A 26,179-nucleotide genomic window follows, 5' to 3' on the forward strand; every position below is an offset into this window, starting at 1 on the left:
TACAAAATGATTTTTCTTACATTGAAATACTTTCCTTTAAAACCCTCAAAAAGTCTTTGTCAAAGATCCAACCAAAGGTTCATGGCCTGAGCATGTTTTTCTCTGCTGTAGCCTCTCACTGTGGATGTTTTTCTGGCTTTCTAAGCAAAGAGGAAACCTCTCCCATTCCTGTAGGCTGGACTTTGTGACCCAACTGTGGCAGCCAATGGCACTCATTGCTCCCAGGGGCCCTTCTCCAGAAGCAGGTGGCAATCTAGGTCTAGGTCTAGGGCACCTGGTTATGAAGGAAGGGCTCTGTTTGCTACAGCTCAGGTTCAATGCTGGTCACCTAGGAAGGGCTCCAGAGGCAAGGCTCCCTCATTCAGGATACAGTGCTCAGGCACTCCAGGCTGCAGCTTCCAGGCTGACAACAAAAGCTCCAGAGCTGGACAGAGTTGGAAGCCGCTCACTGCATGCTCCAGGCCCAGCCCCCACATACTCCCCTATGACTGCAGCTGGCAAAAATCAATACAGCAGTATTATGGACTTGCAATATCATGAGAGAAGGCTTCACCACAGCCTAGGTAGCAGGAGGGAGGGGCTGTCAGACCCAGAGAGGATGCTGTCTACCCATTAAAAGCTACCAATGCCCAGGAAGCAGGGACCCTGAAGGAACAACAGAGGAACCCAGGATTCTCTTAAAAATAAATTTCTCCTGGTCCAAGTATTGTCACAGTGCACCAAGAACAGCTACACCAAGCAAAGTCTAGACTGCAAAGAGCTAGTATCTGGTAGCTTCTTGAATGCCAATGAGGGAAAAATCATGCCAGGGGCTAAGGCAAAAGTTTGAAGCGTATCACACAAGCATGGCATCCATTCATTTACAGTCATAAATTCCTAAAATAACCCACTGTCACTAAATTTCCACTTGGATTTGAGTCACTTTCGAGCACCAAAATGAATAGATTCCTTTTTTTTCAACGGGGACAAAAGGTAGAGGAGATACACTAAACCTGCACTAAGATGTTGGCATCACCATACTTGAGTCCCTTCCACTTTGCCTAGGACTCTCACCCAAGTGGTCACTATTCTCTCTGTTAGGTCTCATGACCCAACCCAAATACCTCCATCACCAGATCAAAGGCAACATCAAAGCTCATAATACCCAGTGAAATGAGATTCCTCATTTCTGCCTTCATGTGAAAGTGTGTGCTGTCTCCTGACATCAGGCCTCGGCAGTACTGGAGCCTGCCTGCAAATGGCAAACTATCATTAAAGGTAAACACAGCAAGTTTTCAGATCCATATTCAATTCATATCCTTCCTCCATACAGACCAAGCAAATGCCTCATTTCTATGAAGTTGGGGCCTCCTTCAGCTTCTCAGATCCTAGATTTTGATTCTGAATAGACGTTTGACCATTCCCCATTGTAAAGCAAACACAGGTTCAGTCTATCTGATGAAAGCAGAATGCTAGAGGCTAATTTTTAGAATAACTTCCCTACATCAGACATTAAAACCTACTCAAACACTTTATCTAAAATGGAGTGGTATTTGTAATATAGTCTGATGGCCTCTTTAAATAATTTCTAGATTGTTTCTAACACCTTTTATGGTGTAAGTGCTTTGGAACTAGCTGCCACACCACGTTGTTTAGCAAAGAAGGACATGAAAGGAAAAAAAAGACTGTGCACATGTTAAGATACAGACATTACTGTCTACCAAGTTTTGACTCATAGTTGGAATGGATACAAAGGGCTACCATACAGAAAATATAGAGGGTGACAAGATCTTTGTTTAGCAACAGGCAAACTCCAATTAAACTCAGAGAAGGAAAATTATATAACCTAAGGAGATTCAAAATAATGAAACATAGGTGTTCAAAAGTTATTGCAAGAATTATCAAATATCTGTTCCATTTTTAGAGTCTTTCAAAGTTGTAACTATAAACATCTGAGGAAAGTTCTGGTAAACCAGTTTTAGGAAGATGGGTAGGAAAATTCCTTGGCTATGTCAGAGGTGTCTGTGAACACCATCCACTCTTGGCAGCCCATTCCTCTCCTCCTGTCTCAGTGATACTTCACTCTTCCATATTTATTTTCTTTTCTTCTTATTCCACTTCTAGGCACCATGGGAGCAGGGACAATGTCCCTTTGGTTCACTATAGCATCCTCAACACACAGCACAGAGCTTAACTCTATCCTTAAGGGAAGAGATGGGAGAATAAGAGGGGGGAGGAATTAAATAGAAGAAGGGATGAAAGAAACCCAAGGAGGGAAGCTGAGTTACAGCTGTCGATTAGGCAGTCTCCCCTTTCTTGTCAGGCATCCACTGGTTTATAAGGAATGAGTATGACCATTCTCATATGTATCACTCACTGTTGGTGGATGAGGGAGTCTTCCAACAAGGCCAGTTGACTTCAGGACTAGGAATAACTGCTCTGATGTAACACAACAAAGAACAGGCAAGTAGCAGGTGGGTAAGTAAAAGGCTGAGAAGCCAGGGGCTCTTGTCTTCTCATTGCTCTATTTATACTACCTGCCCACTAAGGTTCCTGGTAAATACTTCTTTCATTTTCTTTCAGGCAAAGCTTTTCTTTAAATAAATTCCCTTTAACTAGCTCCATTCTGCCACTCTCCAATACTAAGAGGAAATATTCCCTCTAGCCCTCCTCCTGAGCAAGACCAATGTCTGCTGGTATTGCTTTCTTCTTCCCTTAGCTCCCCCAAAGCCCCTGAGTTCCCTTCACACCCCCTGGAAAGTTCTGTCTTCTTGTAGTCTCCATTATCTTATGAGAGACCTTTCCTTTTCCAATGATTCCATGAGACCTTCACTGACACAAGGAAATTCTTTTAAGGTACCCTGGAACCCAGTCGCCCAGGGTTCCTTTCACTCCCCTTACTCACTGCTGCCCAAAACAAATGAAAAAGAAAAAGGAAATAGGTTAATGCATGGCTCACCTGTCATTTCCCTACCCACCCTCTACCTCTCCCTGGAGAGCTGTCTTCTACCTGATTCTACTGAAGCCCAGGTAGGACAGAGGCGATAATAGACATCTGCCCACTGGTGGCTCAACCCAGGGCAAGAAGTGGTTAGAGATATGGAGGCTAGATCAAGACTGCACCTGCTGGGTCTACACGAAGCATCATCACACAGGAAAACATAACTGGTCCATCACTCCGTTACCTAGACTTCTCTTTAAAAACTGGAAAAGTAATGACCCCACAGGAAGGTCAAAAGCATTTAAACAGAGCAGAAAGTTATAACTAGTCAAAGCTTCCCTTTCCTGAGATCCTCTTATACCTCATCCCTTCCCCCAAACTGTCAATAGGGGTTTTCCTACGTTTTAGATGGAAAGTTTATGCACATCAGCATCCACATCAGATAGTTTTATTACTTCTGTTCTTGTTTATAGAAGGAAAATGCCTGGCTTTCCATTTTATCAGCTGAAAGGTGCAGAGGCCCAAGCAGAGCAGAGCTCCACCCTCACCCCAGCCTCCAGCCCTTATCTCTCATAAAGGCATGGTTTCCCTGGGCATCTCTCCTACCTCACCCACACTGCTAAGAGATGCCTCAAAATAAAACAAGTCTCAGGAGGGGTGTGTAGGCCTCATTGGAGGGAGCTGGTAAAGGACGCATAGGTCTCTGTACTCTTTTTTCTTTTTTTCAAATTCTCATGAGTCTATAATTATTTCAAAATAAAAAGTCTTCAAAACTGAAGCAAGTCCATCTTCTAAGGGGAAAGGCACAGTGAGGGGCTCCTAATGGAGGAAGAAGGGGACCTACTTAAGGAGAGCAAAGATTTGGAAGACAAATATCACCACCTCTGGCCTGGCTACTTCTATGGTCCCTGAGCCAGGGTCCCTGGGACAACACCAGCCAGTTTCTAAATTATTTTAGGACACGTGATTTTTTTTTTTTAGAACAAAACAGTTTCAACTGTTATAGTTAAGAGCTTGGAATGCTGCTACTTGGTCTGAACCATTTAACATATTTTAAGCAGTTGAGTCCTTTTAACCCTCTCTCTGAAACCAAAGTTACACTTTCAACGTACACAAATATTTAAGTTTACAGAGAAAGGTACATCTCTCCAGATGAACAGTCTGTCAAGCTCCAATCTCAAGCATTTTATGACCACACTTCCCTGCAAACCATATTGGTGGCAAAAATCTAGCGGCATGCTCAAGTATTCAGTTACATTCCTGACCCCAGAATAAAACTGCTTCTGTGGGAAATTAAGCCAAATGTATGCCCCAACAAATCCCTACAGAAGTGGGTCAGCAGGGTGAGGACTATCCCTGCCCAATTTCACCTCCTCAGAAAAAAATGAGAGCCTGGACTGCTTCAGAGACCCTCATCGGCTCTACCTAAAGTCTGTCTACTCAAAGCAGACAGACCAAGAAAGTCTTGATAGATGGTACCACTGCACAATGTCACCCTGAAATGCAAACTTTCACTTCAAAGGGACATGGAGGCACAAAATTACACAAGCCAAAATGATAGATGGACTAAACACCCAGTGGCCCAGTGGTTGGGCCCAGCCCATAATGCTTATTTGAACTCACAGTATTTTTGTTCTGCCTATGTTTTAGAGAGAAAATGAACAGGGAACTATAATCCTTAAACTCCCGCTGTTTTCTTGCTGTGTGTTGTTTTGTTTTAGCTTGTCTTGAAATCTGAGATCTGTCAGCAGATTCTGTATCCCTCACAGCAGCACCTGGCTAGAATTGAATGGTGGTTTCCCCTTTAAATGGGGCAAACACTATACTTCCTAGAGCCCATGGTCCCATCTCTCCATTAACTTCCACTCTGCCAGCCTCTCGCCATGGCTCCAGCACTCTTTCCATTTGCTAATGCTCCATCACCCTTCCATCCCCAATCTGTTCTCCCTTTTCTAAACTCAGTGCTCTTAGCATGTGCTACATACCCAGTCTTCACTTGCCCCCCTAATGTCTTGCTTACAACCACAAGAAAAAAAAAAAGAAAAGAAATGCCCCAGCACCCTTCTCGCTCTACCTACAGCATGTGCACTTTTCTAAGCTATTAAGGGCTGACATCAGCTTTCTCCCAGGTACCATAGGAAACAGGATTCTGTGAGATGGCTCGCTGGGTAAAAGCACTTTGTGTACAAACCTGGCATGACAACCAGAGACCAAAATCCTAAAACCCAGGTAAAGAGGGAAGGAGAGAACTCACTCCACAAAGTTGTCTGATGACCCACACAGTCATTTTCTCTCTGTCTCTCTGTCTCTCTGTCTCTCTGTCTCTCTCTCTGTCTCTCTGTCTCTCTCTCTCTCTCTTTCACACACACACACACACTCACAAATAATAATGATGATGATAATAATAATAATAATAATAATAATAATAATAATAATAAAGCTTAGAAACATCGTAAAAAAAATAAGAAACCAGTGGAACATGCTTTGGTTGCAGGACACTGAGACATCAATCTCAAAATAAAAAGGAAGTTCCTCTTGCCAGCTAGCTTTCATAGTGCCAGAAGGTGTTATGCAGACAACTGGGAGAGAAAAAAATCATCAATGGACTTACCCAGTGGTGGACCCTACAAGTAATAAAACCCTGTCCAGCAAGATGCACCCATTGGTGGCACAGCAATTATGGAAGTAACCAGCCACTTTCTGATGGCATTTGAGGACCGATACTGTAAATGTGGCCAAATGCCCATATCTGGGGAGGTCACAGACCTTAACAGAGAATCTGCTGGTGGTGTTTGGGTAAATGTTCATGTTGTCGGACTGCCTTCCAAATATGTGTTTATACCCATAGACTAGGTAGCTCTGAATTTTCGTCAGAAGAGCTTCTTTTTCACTGGGCAGCAGTTAACACAGAGACTTAAATACCTGATCAAAGAGCTGAAAATAAGTGACTGTTGAGTGCTGTCATAGTTAGCTTCAGCTGTCAACTTGTCACAACTCTATAGTCACCTGAGAAGAGAGAACCTGAAGACTAATTATTCAAATCAGATTGGCCTGTGGAAATCAATGTGAAGTCCTTTTTCTTTATTGCTAGTTGGTATAGGAGGACCCAGTCCACTGTAGGAGGTGTAACACCTAGGCAGGTAGGTCTATATAAGAAAGGAAACTGAGCAAGCAAGGGAGCAAGCTAGTAAGCAGCATTCCTTCATGGTCTCTGCTTCAGTTCCTACTTCTAGGCTCCTGCTGTGAGTGACAAGATTTCCCTTGATGATGGAGTATAATCTGTAAGCCAAACAAACCATTTCCAAGTTGGTTCTGGTCAGTATTTTATTACAGCAATAAAAAGCAAACTAGGCCAAGTGCAGAGCCCTAAGTTGATATAGATAAGTGTGTGTGTGTGTGTGTGTGTGTGTGTGTGTGTGTGTGTGTGTGTACATACATCAACACCCCAAGACTCAGAATACCATGGGGATGGAGAAGAAGGAATGTAGGAGCCGGAGGATGGAGAGAAATGCTGTGGAATGCCAACTCCTGGACATGGCAGGACTGACATTCTCATGCACTGATATGGTTATCTGCAAAAGATCAAGCCAATCAGAATTACAATGTAGGAGGGAAGTGTTTACCAGACACCCAACCATAGCTAAAGAGCTATTGGCAGTTGATGGCAGGGAGAGTCAATTTTCTTCTGGGGTATGGCCCCTGGTAGGTTGTCCATGCTCCTGTGTGTGGTCTCACATGCATGTATATACAGACAATACAAATTGAACTCACTGAGTTACTGGTGGGGGGGGGGGAATAGGGCATGAAAGTGGGAAGGGATGCATGTGGGGAGAGACCTGAGAGGAAGTAAATTGATCAAGACATGAAACTGACAAAAATACATTAAAAGATTACTAAGAATTGGTGGAATTTTCTTGTCTGTGATGGGTATTAAATGATTTCTGAAGAGAGAAAAAAATAAACCATGTTAAAAGCAACACTCCATTCAAAGACATCACTCTCTCCATGAGCATTGTCATTGGTTATGTTCTTTGGGGTACCAGACTAACATGATAAAAGGGGTTCCCAGGGATACCTGCCTATGCCTGCCCTTCTAGAAGATCTGTAAACTATCCAAGAATGCATGGACAAGCTCTCCTATAGCACTGTCCACTGTAGATACAGTATTCTTGCTATGCACTGGTGACAAGAGGACAGAAAGTCTCTCACAGAGACCCAGAAGTGGCATCACTTCCCAGTGCTTGGGGACACAGAATGAAAATGTCCTTAATAACTGACACTTGACTCCCAAAGCCTTGTCAGCATGAGCCTCATCGGTGAAGACTTCATGGGGGTTGGCCAGCCCAGTCAATGTGGACGTGACATCCTTTCTTACCTGCAGTAACTCCATCCAAGGTCAATGTCCTCCTATCAGAAAACTCGTGCTCCCTTCCTACCTTCAGTTACTGCCACCAAGGTCATCTCTGGCTGAGACAGGAGGCCGAGCTCATCGCACACAGCCACATGCAACTCTGTGCCTCCCTTCCAGGTAGTAGAAACTTACAAGACTCCAGAGGAACCAGCCTCTGAGGTCCCAGTAAGTCCAGGACTTCCTATGCAGGTAAGTCCCCACCTTCCCGTCACAGAACAGCATGTGACGGTACATTGTTAATGAGTCACTTAGCCACACAGATCCACTTTCAGAAAGAGAGCTCTCACTTCCACCCCCAAACCTAGCCGTTCATCACTTCTGCATACCACTTCTACCAGACAAAACTTGGACACACGCACATGCGCACTCACAATTGTTTTTAAAACATGTCAACATATTTTAATGATTAAAAATGTGGTTTAAAGGTCAATAAGAAACATTAGTTCAAAGCTTGAAACCAAAGTCTCCCCGACCACAGCCCAGAAAACGGTAGTACAGGATGCCGTGTGGTGGTCTAGGAAGTGCTCATGTCCATGTGTCATTTGATTGCTGCAATCCTATTGTTTCAAGGCCTGCACTGCAGATGGGAAAATAGAGTTTGATGATTTGTTTTGGTTTATCCTTACAACAATTTGAATCCCTCAAATTTTCCATGCCACCACCACTTCAGTCTCATCCGCCATCACACACTTCTAGCAAATCAGCGAACCCGCCGGTGGCAACATTCCTCCCTAGAGCTGCATGTCTTTGAAAAGATGTTACTAGTGTTAGAGCTTGGCCCCATTTCCAGTGGCCTCATACATTGTCCCAGTCACACCACTGTCACCTATATTAGTTCTGTCTTATGCTGGTTCCTCATTTGTCAGACCTGAATCAGTGATCTCTCACTAGCTTGGGTCGGCTGTTTCTGTGAGATGATGGGAGAGACTTAGACTTTCTAGGGGAGGCCTTACGCTCTACAAGGAGCAGATGGGAGGTGAGGAGGGGGAGTGGCGGGAGGGGGAGGAGAAGAGGGAGGAGGAACTGGGATGTAAAAAATAAATTAATAAAAAAAAACAAAACAAAAATTTTATTAAAAATGTCTGTTAATGTGGGACAATCATGAAAGAAAAAGAACTGTTATGAACTTTTAACTGAATGTCTGCCAATCAGATGCCCTGGATCTCTAACCTGTTCTCTTCGTGTAAAACAGTAGCAATAGTGTTAGTAATATAATCAAAAGAAAAGAAAGAGGGAACATGGGAGGGAAGGATGGAGAGGTTAAAGGCAGGAGCTACTCCAATGCTGACTTTGCTTGCATTAGAAGGATGGAGCGAAAGCTGAAACAAGAATAAAACTGTCTCCCAAGGTGGTTCTGTGTTATTTAGCACGATGCTCACAAAGTCCCTTGGAGTGCAACTTACCCTCCCCTAAGCACTGGCCTAAGTATGTCACAGCCAATCCACACCATGCATTCTGCTAATATGTAAATGTGTTTACATGACTGCCACGAGGGCTCACAATTCTTGGGAGACCAATCCTGGCTCAGTTAGGTTATCAGCAAATTGAGAGGGAGGAGAAGAGATGCTTATGAAATGTATAGAGCACTCAAAGTTCTCATCTTTAAAACTGGGTTTCGTGGCACAAAGGCTGGAGGAAAAAGTCATCAGGCACATCTTGGGTAGAACAAATGATCTACATTCTGTTTCTGTTTTGCAGCTACCTTTCAAGCCTGTAGCCTGGCTATCTTTATTCCTTTTCTCTTCTTTCCTTTTCTCTTTCCTTCCTAGAAATATTTTCTGCAACATTTTAATAGTAGTTCATTTTCACAATAATATAAATGGCACTTGGATTTGAAAACTTGTTCAAACACACACAGAGGGAGGGAGGAAGAGGGAAAAGGAGAGAGAGAGACAGAGACAGAGACAGAGACCGACCTTGAGTCACCACTTAGCAATCAGGCATTTTTAGAAAAGAAAAAAAGTAATTAAGAGATTGGAAAAAAGAAGGGGGAACACTTCATATTAAGTAAGTCAAAAGGGTTACAAATGACCCTGAAAAAAAATCCCATCTGGCAACAAAAGTGATACCCTTAGTAATATAAGGAAGCCAATGTAAAAGAATAATTCCTTTAAGCATCCCTAATGTAGAATAGCATCCTGAAAGCACTAGAAAATGAAGGCCAAGTGCCTTGCTGGCAATTTCTGAATGCCAGTGGTAGGAAGAGAGCAAGGCACTTGTGTCTCGGAAAGTACAGTATTATAATACAGGGACTTTTTACACAAAGAGCATCACTTCTTTAAGTCCCACAAGGTCAACTTCCACAAAAAAAAAAAAAAAAAAAAAATCAGCTAAAGTGGTCAGCAGAATTCTGTTCATGTTTCTACATCAGGGTTTTGACAACAAAATTTTTGTTGTTATTGTTAATGAGCAAGTAATGTCTGCTGAGAAAAAAAAGAATTTTGACAGTTTTTTAAGTTTATTTAATAAATTTCATTTAATTTTAATTTTCAGTATAGATAGCACTAAAGGGGTTGAGGAGTTTGGGGGGTTTTATTTTGTTTTATTCTCTCTCTCCCTCCCTCCGTGTGTGTGTGTGTGTGTGTGTGTGTGTGTGTGTGTGTGTGTGTTTAATTCCATTTTATTCCCATTTAGAACAAGAAGAGGCTGCCCGGCTCAGGAAACTCAGAGTCAGTTTCTTTCCAAGTTGGAAAATGTTTCGGACACCAATAAAGAATGAATCCTGGAGCAACTGTTCAGCCAGGCGGGGGAGGGGCAAGACAGATGGTCTTTTCCACCCCAGATTTCCATGATCTACAACAGAACCTGGATGACCAGGAAAAAGTGAGATGCAATTTGGAAATTGCCTTATAAAATAGAATTAGTCCCAAAGAAAGGCATTCAACAAGATGGGAGAGGTTGAAACAGAAATTAAAATGGATCCCGAGTGAACGCACAAAGCCATCCATGCAGCTTTGAAAGAGTGATGGAGAAGTCAGGACTGTCCCCAAACAGGAGCTGTTGGGGGGTGACGGGGCCTCAGATTGCTGCTAGTCTACTGATCACAAATGTAGGGGGATGGGAACATCAGCGACAAGGTTAACCGAAGAGGATGCCATCCTGTGGGAAACCATCGAAGGCATAAAGAAGACTGAAACATGCATGCTAGCCAAATAAGACACAGCTTCAAACCAGTGGAGTTTCAGACTTTCCTGTTTGTGTGTCTGACAATCTAGCTCCTGTCTCTACCTCCACAGTACACATTAGGAAACAGAGAACAGAAAAACTCTGTTTTCAGAGGAGAAACACAGAGGGAAAGCTGTACATGGCAGGGGCAAATCCTGGAACCATGTTGCACGTGGATTCGAAGTTAAGCAGAAAATAAATTCATAAATAAATAGATAACATTAGGGAAAAAGTCCTCTTCTGGTTTGTGTATACTTAGTTCACGTGTTTCACTGTTTCAAGAACAAATTAAATTATTCTCTAGTTAAATGAGTTATTGAGGATGGGGATGGGAGAAAGGGGAATTTGTGCTAAAAAGAAAAATAACTCCAGTGGTCAAGTCTGGCATTCAATTAAAAAATACCCCTTAAAACCAAACCTGCCCCAAAATACCAAAAACCAAGACCAAAACAAACAACAACAGAATCTCTGTCCAATCTATAGCTAAGCTTCCAAAAGTAGTCCTAGATAATGGTATGGTAAAGGAAGCCCAAGATTTTCATTGTACAGACAGAAAAAGTGAGGCTCACACACTTCACTGTGTATCTGCTATAAAATGAGCAATTTAATATCTAGGGCTCACAGTTCCTTCCAGCTGTTATTCAAAAGAAAAATCTAAAAGGGAAGCAACCAGGGGAACTGAGGAAACCTTCAGGGAGCTCATCACCCTCACTGGACAATGGAACTTTCCTGGTTTCTCTGGGAAACTGTGGTCAGTATGTAGAATAAATGAAAAAATAATAAAAAAAAGAAAAGAAAGAAAACAAGAGATACAAAATCTACTGAAGGAAGGAACACAGTCTACACACCAGGCTGGCTTCTGCAACATAAACCTCTCCATAGGTGCTGAACCAAACCTTAAATTCCAAGATATAATCTTTGAGTTTTATAGCAGCGTATTGCAGCCATGCCCCCTCCCCGACAGAAAACCCCCAACATGAACAAGCATATCAAATGATTGCTTTTCAGAGGCCTATTCACAAACACCCCACTTTATCACAGAAAGAATATTCCTCCTGTATGTGAGTGCTTCCATTATGTCTTATTTGAAGGAGGAAAATGAAATAAAATTCCTATCTGAGATATTTATAGATCTCATAAAACCTGATTTGTTCTCATAAGCTGCTGTAAGCTCAGTCATCAGGTGAGCTGGAAATGGGAGGTGTGGTAACTAGCACTGTATTATGTTATATGTGCCTAATTCTGGCTCCAAGAAGAAGGCGGAGGGGAGAATGCACACTGGAAAAACTCAGAAGTAAGTTATAAATAAGATAGGTGCAAAAGGAAGGGAAACAGTTGGATATTTGCATGAACAAGCCAAGAAAATTCCAAGGATGTCACTCAGGGTCCAATTTCTGGGGTCAATGCATTCCTTTTCCCAGTTTTAAGTACTAGGAGCACTGGTTGAGTGACTGCTATAATGCCCTATGCTGTGTAACAGGGCCAACTCTTAGGAATTAATAACTCCATCCCAGATAAGAAGCATGAGTTGGCAGTGAGCTTCTTGAGGTTCCAGCTAAGCCTCTATGTAATTTGTGTAGGACAAAACAGTGGAACCTTGAGGAGCACCTGGACCATGCAGAGAGGAGAAAACCAAGGTTCAAAAAGCAAGGTACAGGCTGTTCCATAGACCAGTGACAGGTCCAGTGGTACCATATCTTTGACTTGTGCCTTTATGTCTCCTACCAAACTAGGAGTCAGTATACATACAAAAACTGGAAGCATTGATGTGGACACTGCCAAACCACTTTCATGACATGTGATTTTAGGCAAGCCACTACATGTCTAAATCCACTGGGACTCCATCTGTAAAGTGGGATAAGCAGGCTGTGTGTCACATGGTTGTGTAGAAGCTAGGATGAAATGATACATATCGTATACTCAAAGCACAGGAGATAATATTTAGAACGTATCTGATATATATGGTATTATTTTGATGCTTTTTATGATATCAGAATAGTAATCAGATGCAAGGAGGAAAGACAACAAGCATATCTACCACTGCTTTTGCAACTTGTTTACTTTGCAGCCACAGTAAGATAACTTGCTTAATCATCTCCACCTCAATTTTCTTACCTGAGTAGGAAATTCTGTAATATTTCCCTGCTTCCTAGTTACAGGACAAATGTGTCAACGGCAAGAGGCCATGAGCCCATCTGAACTTTTAAATTCAACATACCTGCTTGTTAAATGCCCATAAACAAATGTGAAACTCTTTATCGTGGATCAAATAATCTCTTAGACATTATTAAAGAACATAAGAGTCTTGAGTCTCAGGGGAAGCCTTACAGTTAAGGGTTAACAACTTTTGAATGCAGAATTCAGTGTGACTCAAGGCAGACATTGAGCAGGCTATCCTATGGATCACAGGTGAACTGTTATATACACAGTCTCCTCACAGAAGACCTCCAATGCTATAGGAGGAGCTGTGACCCATGAGCAGGAACCAAGGTCCCTGGATGAATAGAACACAAAGGCTCAAATGTTAGAGCTAGGTAGTATATATTTCCACTCCTTTGTAGATTGAGCAAATCTGCTGCCTCTCCAAAAAATGAGCACCAAGACTATGACCACTCCATTGAATTCTGCTCACTTGGCCTTGGAGGGCAGATGTGAGTGGGGTCTAGAGCAGGTGGACATTCCCTCACAGGGCAATTGCTCCATGGCTAATTGCCATTTTCACAGCTTGGTTGAGCTTTCCAAAAAGCATCCTTCAACTCAGAGCCCTAAGCTTCTCCTGGAGGTTTCTCTTGCCAACCAGACCCCTTCAAAGACAGTTTACAGATAAAAAGGACAAAGCTACAGGAGATAAAATTTTGCAAACATCACAGTTTGAGAAAGATGCATTTCTAAGGCCTCTTTATGAATATCACCACATGGCCCCAGCCATTACCACAGGAGCTGAGCCCTCCATGGATTCCGAGGCTGCCTCTTTGCCCGAATGGCCTCAGCAGTAATTTTTCTGCAGTTTATTTCTGTTCCTCTTACGAGAAGAATGACTCCTTTGATTTTTTTTCCCCATAAAACAGAGTCTACTTTCAAACAGTGTGGTCAGTAAGAAAAATGGAGAAGTGGTCCCTAATGCCTGTCTGTACCATCTGACAGGCAGGTGTACAGGCACACATGTATTCCTTTAAAACCAAGGCACAGACTGAGCTAAGTGGAGAACCCTGACTGCAGACATACCAGGGATAAATGATCTGAAATGTCACTTAACTGGATACTGATGCTCAACACCACAAAGCTTCCAGAAATGGAATCTGACCAGGTTAAGCAAACTTGGGGTGGGTCATAGGAAACGTGAGCCAACCAGAATTGCCTCAGACATACCAAGTTTGGAAAAACAAAATAAGAAGAGTAGAACAACCCTTGGGCAGCTACTCCTAACAAAACTCAACATTGCAACGCTTCACCAAAGCTGAATGAGGAATATTGAACAGCTCTGTTCTGCTTTGTTAGAAACATCCGGCAATCTTATATTTGAATTGTACAAGGAATAAAATGCTCTAATGTAAGGATTAGGTGCTTGTGACTGATAGTTAACCCTTTGTGAATCAATGGCTCAAATCCAAGGATACATACTAGAATCATCTAGAAGCCTGACAGATGTAGAGGCCTCACTGAGTCCCTCCAAATGGGACACGACTTACTTGGTCTGTGTAACTGAGAACCACTGTTAAAAACTTACATCTTAAACCACAACCACAACAAGCATTCAAGTAACTATGGAATATCTCCTGGACTCACTGAAATCGAGCAGGTTAAATATTAATGGGTAACTGTCAAAATCATAATTAAGGCACAACTCTGTTTTAAGAAATACAACCTAAGTAGAAAATAGTATAAGAAGAAAATTCACAAGGAAATAAAGAGTTGGACATAAATTTTTAAAAGAAAAATAGTAGCAGTTGTTATTGACTAAGGACAAGGGAGACAGGTGGGTGGTTTCTTGGGAAATATAACAACCATCTGAAAGTTGAAGGATATGGAATTTAGACAAAGAGTATTTTGGAAGGGAAAGACGTAGAAAAGAAGGTAAGAGAAAAAAATCCCAAATTAAAAAAAAAACAAAGGCAGATAAAGCCCACTCACCTCATTTGAATGGCACTTGCTACTCTGAAGAGCAGGGGGAATTTGCTAATGTTATGTGGGCCTGGTCTTGGAACAACTTGACACTTCAAAGTTTTAAACCTATTTTATGTGTAATATGGAGGCACTAGAATCTTGAAAGCTTACCACAGAAGGTGACTGAGATCCAAAGACAATTACAGAGCAGTGACAAAAGGGGCCAAAAGTTGAAAGCAAGCGCTAACATACCAAAGCCAAAATGGGATATTTAACATTAATTTAATGTATCAACTCATAAGATTTTTCAGTCTAGAACTTGTTATCACAGAGTATACAGAGAGCAGTGAAAGATGACTGGTGAGTCGAAGCTAGATCACGAGAAGGGTTACCACATTCACAAAAGAAACAGGAAAGATGGGATAGGAAAAGTCAGAGCTTTGGCAATGTAAACAACCTGAAAACCCTTGTAGTACATCTCTAATCTCTAATGCAAAAATGAAGAGCAGAGAACAGAACAGAACATAGCTCTGAGAAAGTAAGGAAGACTTTAACTGGGGAGGGAGGGTACTAAGAAATTTCAGCTTCTAAGCAAAAAGAACCATGGGGTGAGCTCCAAGAGTGAATTCCTCCCATTAGAACTCACAGGGAGTGTGAAGAGGTAGACAGGCAAAAAGAGGACCCTGGACACTGGAATGAGAGAACAGCTGTACAAATGCCCATATTCTGTTTGTGAGACTGAATTTCTTCTCATTAGAAAGGATAACTTTATGCAACATTCCAGCCCTACATCCATCCAAATTTCCAGAAAATTTAAAACACCTCAGAAAAGACTTTCATGAACTGGGCCATGAACACGTTTCTGTAGTCCCTTGGTTGGCAAGGTGTCACAGGGCCATTTCACAGTTGCTGCTTTCTGTATCAACCCCAGGTTTGTCTTTTATCCAGCCGCTGAAGACCTGTATCTGGATGTAACTCCCCACCAATTTGTTACTACTTAAATGATAACACTTTCTGTAAGAGTGGCATTATTACTGTGAGGCTCTTGCCTCTCCTCCACATGAAAAGAACATGTTTTTCTTTTATTTATTTTTAAAAATCACTATACATTATTTGAGAGTGTGAGAAGGATTAAGATAAGCAAATTTTCCCTAAAATATTCTATGGTTTGTTCTAGGGTCAAGGCAATGCTGTGTGTGTGTGTGTGTGTGTGTGTGTGTGTGTGTGTGTGTGTGTGTGTGTTGTTTTTGTTCTAGTTCCCAAGGTAAAAGGAAGATTTTTTTTCTTATGTCTCTTTGGAATAGTAGAAGGAGAAATAAGCTAAAGTATATTCATAAGCAGTTATTTGAAACTTACTCAGGTGTCTGAGTCCTAGGGTCTGGAGTCATCAGTGCTAATGAACCTGAAGAGGCAATACCTACCTCCTTTGGCTTCAACAATTTACAGTGATTCAACCCCAGTACTTCTGAGTTGAGCACACCAGAACTCCTTTCAGGATCTGAAATTATCAGACTTTCAAATTCTCAGCTTTGTTACAAGCTAGAGGAGAGGCCAGGCTTTCAAGATGACTCTCAGGAAATGTTAATGAATCCAAATTCAGAAATAGATATTACACGTGGCTCTACATTAATTATATTAATTACATCAAGTCATTTCCGAATGACACACAGACATAGATGACATTTCCTGGACATTACGAACATGTGAAGTCACACTGTTGGTCACTGACCCCCAACAAGCTCACCCACAATAGCAACTCTCAAACCTGGTTTAAATAAACAAGTCCATGGGTGAAAACAGACAGGTACAGACCAGTGTTCAAAAACTCCACTGAAGAGTTCATTTTATTTAATGTTAAACATGTTCTCTCCTGGAGTGAAGCTGCTGTGGAGCCAAATCTGCATCCTACTCAACTTGGCATGACTCAAACACAACGGTTTGCATAAAGAAGGTCGCAAGAAATGAAACATTTACCATGGAATTGGTTTTAATATAGTTTTACATATACAGAGAATATTTTATTAAAAGCCAAGTCCCACACAGCATCACTGGGTCTATTACCAGCTCAATTAGGAATGCTTGCCCCCTGGAGTTGGAGGTCACTTGCATTTCAAGCAGGTGGACATTTGGGATTCATTTCCCCAAGGTGGCTGCTGACTCAGCTGTAGCATGCACAAAAAGGATGTGGCAGGCTGAGCTCCTATGATGGAAAGCAGGACAAACAGACTGCAGACTACCAGACCACGTTCTAAAGCTCACACCAAATGACAAGCCAGGATCTTTGGCCCAAGGCAGTAGAAATGACTATATTGCAAAGTAAAGGAAAGCAGGGGCAACTGTGGAGAGCAGGGTCAGGACGACTTGGGTAAACACACATCTTAAAAATGGCAATACTTTATTTGGGGGATTCATCAATGAGATTTAATAAGAGTATTTTCTCTTGAGGATGTTCTAAAATGGGCATATAATGTAGGGGAAAATAATATTTTCTAGCTGTAGAGTTTTCTGGTTCCTTCCTCAGCAGAGTTGGCTAAGACATTTTCACCTGTTTACACTAAGCAAGCACTTAGATGATTCCAGAGAACAAAGAGACTGGCAGGACTTGAAGTCTCTACCCTCACCATCCTGGTGTTTTTCATGTTAAATTGGGGAGCTGTCCTAAACTTTCAGCAAATCCCAACTCCAACACGAATGCTAGCTATAGCAAGTGAGCCAACATCAGGGAGGCACTGTATACATTCACCAGTAATAGGTCCATTGAAGGTGACTAAAAACTCCAGATGGGAACATCTACCAACTCACTGGCCAAATACCAGAGCAGGTATCCTCCCACCATGAGCTAGCTGGAATTGGACAAAGTAAGTTTGTAGTGCCTATACTGAAACAGCTAAAATAAGTGGGATTCTGTAAAGGGAGAATTTGAAGAGTCACAAGAGAATGGCTATTAAAAGCTCCATTCCAACCCTCTCTAAACTATTGCCATTTAAGTGGAGAAGCAAATTAGCCTCAATAGGCATTTCTTTCTATCTAGAAGGGGGCAGGGAGAGAAGAGCCACATTGGAACACTTAAGGTCTCCAATATGCCCATCCATAAATCATCTCAGGACAAAGCTGTCACTCTGTATCTTCTACTTTGCCTTTTAAATGGATGGGACCCCAACATTCCTCTCTCCTTGCAGTGGTGAGTAGGGGTGTGAGAGGCATGGAGAACAAAGAATGGCGATTTCCTTTTCTCTTACTAAGGACAGGTGTAGTAGCAATTTCTGCCTTGAGATTGCTGTTTACTTTAAAATACCAAACTGCAAACAGGTAGACTGAGTGATTATGTGTGAGAGTCCCTAAACCCACATGAAGATGTGTCTATTAAAAGAACATAAAATGAATCTACTAAAGAAAGGCTCAGTGTGTGATTGATGGCATTCACATGTGCTCTCATTTTTAAAGCCACATGTATTTAGTGACTGCATCTTTATAAAGAAAATCTTCATAATCAGGGCAGTTCTGGTTTTTTTTCTACCAAGACACTGTTTCAAATAAAGAAATTGATTTACAGTAACTGACGAACATACAAATCACATAGAAAAAAAAAAGCCAGCTATTTTATCCTTTCAACGTGGTTGCCAAGGCTCCTTTGTGTCTACAAATTTCTCAGGGTGGTGCTATTGCCAAGAAATTCTAATTCATGATAAGGTTTTCTGCAAATTGGGACAGTGACAAACCTGCGGATAGACAGATCCTGCAGTTTGCTTTGTCTTGCTGTTTGAGATAGCACCTGGCCACCCAGGCATGTGGAAGGCAATGCAAGGGCAAGATCACACAGAGGCAATGTGGCTCACAGACCAAATCCCAGCTCCAGTACCATGAGGCTGTTCTTGGAAGGCAACCATTTCTGTAGGTTCTCCCCTAGAGATGCCTCATACCAAAAGCCCTCATAAAAAGTGTTTCAGGATGCCTGAAACCAAGATGAAATTGCAGAGTTATGGGGACACTTTAGTCCTTACAGAAGCCAAGTATGCCATTAGTTTAAAACAATGGGGGAAAGGAGGAGGAGGGAAGAATGTTCTATGATTTATTTATTTGTTTCCAGTAGCAGTGGAAAATTTTCTCCAAGCAAAAGGGAGGCCTGAAATTGACCCCATTTGCCATTTATGAATCAGCATTAACAATAAGCATAATTCCATAAGAGTTTTCAAGTAAACATGCCATGCTTCCCAATGACATGTAGCAAAGTTAAGTGCAAATAATACTCATTATCATTACGTGGACTGTCCTCATGAAATAGCATGCCGGGAATAAGGAATCAATAAAAATTCTAAGTCTCCGTAGACTCTGGAAGAAAATGAAGGTGCTCTATGAAATGCTTCTTATGTTCTGAGTCAGCAGTCGGCTCAAAGGGTCCGACTTCATGAATATATCTCGCTTTACCGTCAAATGGTTCCCTAAAATCTACTCTAGCATCTGTCCTACCCTTGACTGTTTGCAACTTCTGTTCAAAGAGCTTCTGAAATACCTCCTGCAAGTTTTCAGAGAGCTTGAGGCTGGCAGCCTTCAGAGTTCTGTCAGCTGACTCCCATAAAATAGCGGACCACATAAGCCCATAAGCATGGTATGATTTACAGTAAGAGGATGGACAGAAGTGATCTTACCCCGCCAAGTGCTTAAGCACACAGTTACGGTCCAGAGATGGAGAGCTGTTGATTTTGGGTGTCTGTTTGGGATTTTAATTACAGCAAGAATAATTCTGGAAGTTGGATATCACTGCCTAAGAATCCATGTCAAAGTGACAGGAAGTAGTCCTGTCACAATCAGTGTCTTTGTCACTGGCTCACCGACACAGGAAACTATCCAGGAGCCTGAGTTTGAAACAAAGTCGACAAATAGCCCCTCCTCAATTTTCCAATTCACAGATGTTCTTGGATTTATCAACCAAAACTATTCTCTAGAAACCAAATTAGATTATCAGGACCCCCCCCCCCAACACATACACACACACACACACACACACACACACACACACACACACACACACGCGCGCGCGCGTGCCCGAGGCCAGGTGTATTGCTCACTTTAAGAAAAACATCTAATAACAATTCCTTACTTGACCTCTAAAATCTGGTTACCACAGAGCATCATGGGGAAGCCTCCTCCTGCCTGGGGTTTCTGTAGCAACCTTCTTGAGCTGTTTTGAGCAAAGGAGTCTCAACATTTCACCATCTGGTTAATTGTGAACTAACAGTTGCATAAAACCACCACTACCCCTTAGACTCAGAAGCAAGGGGCTATGGGCACAGGGGGGAAGGAAGAGATAAAGGCTAAAGGTTTTGTCATCAGCATGAACTCAGGTCCTGGTTACCTTTATACAGAGTAGCTGTGCACAGAGTCCTGAGCAGAGAGCGCCACAAGTTATGTTTCCATGTGGACTTGGAAAAGGGTTTTAAGATGAGAAAAGATGGAGACAGTTGAGGCAGGGCATAAGAAAGAGGATGGAAGTGAGAATTCCTTTGCCTGGTGATAAAAAAAAGATTAAAATAAAAAACAAAACTAAGCTAGAGGTTTCTAGAGGGGGGAGGAGGGGTTGGCAGAGGGAGGAGGAGGAGGGGGAGAGGAAGAACAGAGCTGGCTTCTGGGGAAACAATAGCTCTAATACATCCCCTAATTGTCAAGCCAATGATGTTTCCTTGAAACTGTACCTTCTGGATTCTCTAGGCAGATCTAGAGATCTAGAAAAGCAGGTTTCCTCTACAGAGTCGTCCCCCCCCCCCATCACCCCCACCCCAGGAGCAGGCTTTAATACCTTGAAAACTTAAACCAAAACAAAGTTGTGTGATTCATCTAGAGGGAACGTTGTAACAAATAAAGCCAACTTTCTTCCCTCCAACACTGCTTAACAGTTAGTCACAAACAAGGGCTGCCTGGGGCAGGCTGACTAAATCAACAGATTCCCTTCCCTAACCAGTCTAGACGGATGTTAATATGCAACTGATTCCACACCAATGGGCTGACAGTGTGAAAAGAAGACTGTTTAAAAAATGAAATTCTGGCAACATTTTAGCTTTCTTCATATGCAAAATATAAAGGAAGAAAGGGATGTGGTGAGAACCTTCATGAGATGTCGTCTTGTTAAGGAAAGGAACGGATATGTTAAAGAAACGTGTGCACTATGGCTGTGTGTTTAGCAAAGGACAGCATCCGCCACCGTCTTTCAGTCTTCCGACTGGAATACATGCTCTGCACAGACACACAGACAACAGGCAGCCAATACCTGGAGGAAAACTCGGAGCTTCTAGCCAAGCGAGAACAACTAGTAACAATGCCATGGTCTGAAAAGCGAACGCTTTGCCACTGGCTCCGTATACCATGAGCTAAACATCTCTTCCTAAAGCAGCAACTGTTACATCCCAGCCTCAAGCTGGCAGATCCTGCTTTGGATCCTGGCAGAGGAAACTCAGCCGTTCATTAGCCTTAACAAGCTGCTGTCACTGAGCAGAGAAGTTACATGAGCAGCCACACACCAAGGATCTCACAGCCCTCCCCAAGGGCAAGTGGTTTTTCTCCTGGATGGACTGTACAAGTTCACACTCCTGACGTTCAGATCCGGACGGTCTTCCTGGACTTTCCACCGTACACACTGTAGAGTTTTTAAACACCCATCGTGTCCCCTTTCCCACATCGCCCTGCCCCCACCTACCACCATCTTTCCTGCAGAATGTCCCCTCAGCAGCTCCTAATCGCTGCTGGAAAAACCACTGTTTCCGCAGCAGACCCAGCACTTTCCACTGACCAGCACTTTCTTTTTTCCACTTCACAAAGCCCAGTGAACTTGTCCCCAGTCAGGCTTCCATCTCCCTTCCATGCCAAGCCAACTTGGCACCAGTACCCTTCAGCATCCTAGGAGTTTCTTAACTAGTCCTCTAAGACAAAGTCGGAAGCACGGAGCACACACACCACCCTTTGTCCAAGGTAGTGCTAACCTGAGAGGCACCTCAAACAAAAAAGAAAAACAAGGGCACAGTATTGGCTGATCTTTCTGGAGGCGTTAGCTGGGGAAACCTACAATGCACTGTCAGTCTAAGACAGACACATCTTCCCATCTTCCTTGTACATGTCCTTAAGCATCTTTTGTCACCCGGCGTCTCTTCTTACAGCTCACCTTCTAATCTAAATATCATGCTCCTGTTCTTTATTGACACTCGCTAAATAACTGGGGGAAACACTCCGTGCCCCCCCCCGCCCGCCCCCACTGACGGTCCTCAGAGCCAGCTGAAATAGATGAACCTGATTTAAGTACCAAGAAGGTCAGAACTCCTGGATTTAGGAACGTGGCATCCTGTCAACCATTGCTCAACCACCTTCCCACCCGGCTCCTCCAAACCCCAGAAGTTCGCCAGCAGGTCTCTGCTGGGGGACAGTGAGCTCGACAACGTGTGCGCAAGGATGTGTGTTGGTGACAGAAACACAGGCAGCTAGGACCGGCTCAGCTCAGCACACCAAGGGGTTAGGGATGGGTGGAGAGGTAAGCGCATATGATTGTTTCAGAAAACATTTTAAACAACACAGAGACAAAAATAAATTAAGAAAATAAGAAAAAAATTAAAATTCAACTCAAAGCCCACACCAACGCAGCCCCTGCGTCTCCGCCGCCGCAACACGATTTACACAAGTAATTTAAATCATTCACCTGCTGCCAGGTCTCCTCCAGGGATGGCAAAGCTGAGAAGTAGCCGGTGTCGTGGACAAGTTGTAGCTCCTGGAATATACTATAACTAGCCAACACGTCCATGCTGCTGCTGCCGGGCAAAACCGGAGGAGAAACCCTCCCCCGAGCTCAGCTGGGTCTGTTTGTTTGTCAGTCTGTCTGGCTCACCCCCCAAGAAGGCAGACATCCAGTGGCCCTTTTGTTTTGTTTTGTTTCAGTCAACTAAAAAAAGGAGAGAGAGAAAAAAATCAATGCAGGAGAGAGGGAGAGAGGAGGCGAGAGAGGAGCGAGTGAGCGGGGTGGATGGAGAGAGGGATCCAGCGTGTACAGTGCAGATGACTGCCAGGAAAAGGGGACTTCACGGGAGTAACAATTCCCTTCCAGGGCTCTAATCACTCCAGCTCGTGGATCAGGAAGGGGGACGCACACTCACTGACACGAAGCTGCCATCTATATCTGCAGCGCTGTTCGCTCCTAATGCAATCTTTGCTCTTTATTTTGGGAGGTTGCATTTTTTTCTCGCGATCGCTTCTCTCCCCCCCACCCCTTCCCTTCCCTCCCCACCCCAACCCCATCCTCGCTAGTTTGTAGTCCCCCCCACACACTTGTCTCCTCCTCCTGCTCTTCCCCCTCCCCAAACTCCCTCCCTCCTCCCGGCTCTGCGCGCAGCCGTGGGATCTCGGAGGAGGGCGTCCATTAGGCCGCGTGTGACCATGTAAGGTAAACAGGGGGCTCATGAAGTCACTGAGGACCAATGCGGCACTCGGAGCGAGCCCTGGGGCGGGGCCCAGCCCCGACGGCGGCCTCCGATTGGCGCTGTAAGGATCTCCCTGCTGCCTTACAAGGCGGTGCAAAGCAAGCTATTTTTAGAGGGCTATATAAGGGGGCTGAGGCGGCCGCCGAGCAGCCGGGGAGCTCGAGCGCGCCGGGGAGGGCCGCTGCGACACTAGCGCTGGCTCCCGGGACGCCGGGGCAACCGGTCTCGGCTGCGCTCTGGCCTCCGACCCTCGCTGACGGACTCTCCCGAGCCGTTGGTGTCCGGACCCCGTGCGGATCCGAGAAACGGGTCGCCGCGGCGGCCGATCGGGAGATGCGATCCCCGGTGCTGGGTTGGGATGCCTCCTGCGGGAGCAGCCGGTTGAGCGGCGGCGCATCCGTCTGGGGCAAGTGGCTCTTTGCACACTCGGTCTCCACGCCAAGCATGGGGAAGAGGGCTGCGAGGGAGAGGCCAAGCTCAGGGCAGCATCACATACCCAAAAGTAAACCTCAAAAGCCCCTTCCGAATTCCCCACAGGGTGCAGAAGTGAAGCGCCAGAGGAGGAAGTGCCTCACAATGGCAGAGAACAAAGGCGAGCTGCACAGATACGCGGCCTGCGCCCGCCCCCGACGCTGCACGTTATCCCCGCCCCGGCCCGCGCGCCTCCGTGCGCGCCGCCGATCGCCTACCCCCCCCCCCCTCCGGTTCATCTGACCCGAACCCTAGCCCTGGCTCCGGGACTGGTGCCCGACATCCTTGAGTGTGCGGAAAAGAGAATAGATGGAGCCTGAGTGGAATTAGGGTGCACACTGGAGCGGGCAGCTAGCTAGCCGGTCCTTACACGAGGTTTATCCAGTAGCTTCCTGGGGTCGGGCAGACAGAGCTGGGATGGTGCAGGGCTCTAGAGATGTAGAGATTCTGCAAAGTCGGAGATGGAAACCTGCGCAGTGCACGTGGTTAAGAGTTGCCCAATTGCTTGACCTTAAATGGCTAGTGTGGCACAAGCTTCTCCAAAATACACCGAAAGCTGGACTACTTTCGGAATGACTGCAGAATTCGGCCCTTAGAGACAAGAAACTTCCTTGTACCTTCAGTGGTACAAGGAAGAAGACACGATTTTACTAACTCCATACCTTTCCCGTGGTTGATAACAATGTTCCCCATTCTCCAAAGAAAATTAAACAAATTACAAAGATGGAAGAAAAGCTGATTTATTTACTCTTCAGTGCCAGAGGCTCTGTTGGTCAAAGTAACAAAGTTAATTGTATAATTGATGTCTTGCTTGCAAGAACGCTACTACTGATGGGCTGCATGACTTAAGCAAATGGCAGAGTCAGGCTTCTGCCTACCCATCATGGGAACAAGAATGCAAATCTCTGCCTTTATTTGTCAAAAGAGACAAAATACTGTTTACAATTCACCTAGTATAGTATGGCACTATTAGAGGTACTAAATGTTAGCTGTCACTGTCTCCAGACTTTAAGCAAGGAAATTAAATAGTATCTGAACTAATAGGCTTCCTAGGGAACAGACCAGGGTCTTGGAAAAGAAAGCAAGGTAGCAAGCCCTTTCATTAATTTGTTAGGCGCTCTCACCCCAACACTATCTTATGATAGGGTTTGGGCAGAAATCCATTTAGAGAGCCTAGTGCCAAAGATGTATTAGTGAGTAGTAAGCGAAGAAAAAGAACTTGGATACAGGAGGCAAACATCAAGGCAAGATCACATAATTTGCTGTTTAAGGCCCAAGGGAATTTAATTTTTGTATTTTTACTATTACTGCTTTTGTTTGGTTGGTTTGGTTTGAGACAGGGTTTCTCTGTGTAGTCATGGCTGTCCTGGAACTCACTTTGTAGAGCAGGCTGGCCTCAAACTCACAGATCTGCCTGCCTCTGCCTCCTGAGTGCTCCACCACACCTAGCTTATTACCATCTTTGAACAAAATATATGTTAACTTTTGAAGGTTTTGTAAACAGTTATCACACATTATACTCTATGTACAGAATGTCTGTGTCTTTTAACCCTCAGGACAACTCCAACATAAGGATTCTCATTATTCTAACTTAATGGATGAAGGTCTCCTGGCTTAGTATATAAATTGACCATGGTCAGATAGGCAGGAAGTGACCTGGCAGAGCTTCAAGTCTGTGAGTGCTGGACTTAAAAGATTTCTGTATGAGGCTTTGCTTGGCAAAACATTGGGTTTCTTGGTTTTAAGTTAAGGTATGTTTATAAAAATTGCTCTAGCGGGTTGGAGGACTGCCATTGAAGCTTTCTCCATGTAACTTTTAGGCACCCGACCTACAAAAAAATGTTCAACGAAGTTTTACAAAGTAAATCTTACAAATAACATTTTGAGTTCTTTTTCAAAATATTATAGAGCATTCAAGAATTTGTTCTAAGAGATGTATGCAACAATGTAGTCCAAAAGGTATGCTGTCAACATTCATCATACTTAGAAACTTTGCTTTTTTTCATTTTAATTAAATTCACTCCCCTTTCCTCCCTTCAACTCCTCCCATGCCCTGCCTTCAAATTATGGCCTCTTTTTCTTTGTTATTGTTACATTTATATATGTATATATGTGTGTATGTGTAGTAAGTATATATATAATATATAAATATAACCCAATCAGTCCATTTAGTGTTGCTCACACATGGTTTTAGGGCTGACCAATTGGTACTGGCTAACCAACAGGAAGCTCATTCCTGGAGAAAACTGTTTCTCCTCTTCTCAGCATACTTTAGTTGCCTGCATTCGTTGTCTAGGGGTGGGACCCTGTGAGATTTCCCCCTTCCCTGTTAGCGTGTCTTTTGGTGTTGTGCTTGTTCAAGTCCTGAGGCCTTGTGGGTGATGCTCCCTGTCATTTCTAGGAGACACAACCTCACAACAGATTTCCTGGTCCATACTCTTTCTACCTATTTTTCTTTGGTGTTTGCTGAGCCTTGGGGGCAGGAGGTTTGTTGTAGATGTAGCAACTGAAGCTGGGCATCTCGAGATTCTCTGTTCTCTGAATATTGACAAGTTGTGGTTTTCTGTTATGGTGTCTGTCTGTTGTAACAGGACATTCCTTTGATGAGGGGTGACAGCTTCATTCACCTGTAGGTGTAAGGACAAGTTGACCTAA

The 26,179-nt window shown here is 43.6% G+C and overlaps 1 protein-coding gene across 5 annotated transcripts in view; it reads right to left on the reverse strand.

Annotated features, from left to right (window-relative positions):
• Klf7 (Kruppel like factor 7) overlaps positions 1-23,959 on the reverse strand; it is a 91,132-nt gene extending 67,173 nt beyond the window's left edge. Inside the window, exons 1-2 of one of the 5 annotated variants that reach the window (XM_027397088.2) lie at positions 23,895-23,959; positions 22,279-22,518 (exon numbers count right to left, since the gene is read on the reverse strand). In XM_027397088.2, coding sequence (XP_027252889.1) covers positions 22,279-22,380 — 102 coding nt within the window. In that variant the 5' untranslated portion in view covers positions 22,381-22,518; positions 23,895-23,959. Of the gene's footprint in view, positions 1-22,278; positions 22,864-23,549; positions 23,663-23,894 lie in introns of those variants that run through there. The other 4 variants (XM_027397087.2, XM_027397086.2, XM_027397085.2 and 1 more) reach the window with 4 other exon arrangements.
• Between the last annotated feature and the right edge of the window lie 2,220 nt (positions 23,960-26,179).

Source organism: Cricetulus griseus, chromosome 2 (assembly GCF_003668045.3).
Source record: "Cricetulus griseus strain 17A/GY chromosome 2, alternate assembly CriGri-PICRH-1.0, whole genome shotgun sequence".
NCBI classification, from domain to species: Eukaryota; Metazoa; Chordata; class Mammalia; order Rodentia; family Cricetidae; genus Cricetulus; species Cricetulus griseus.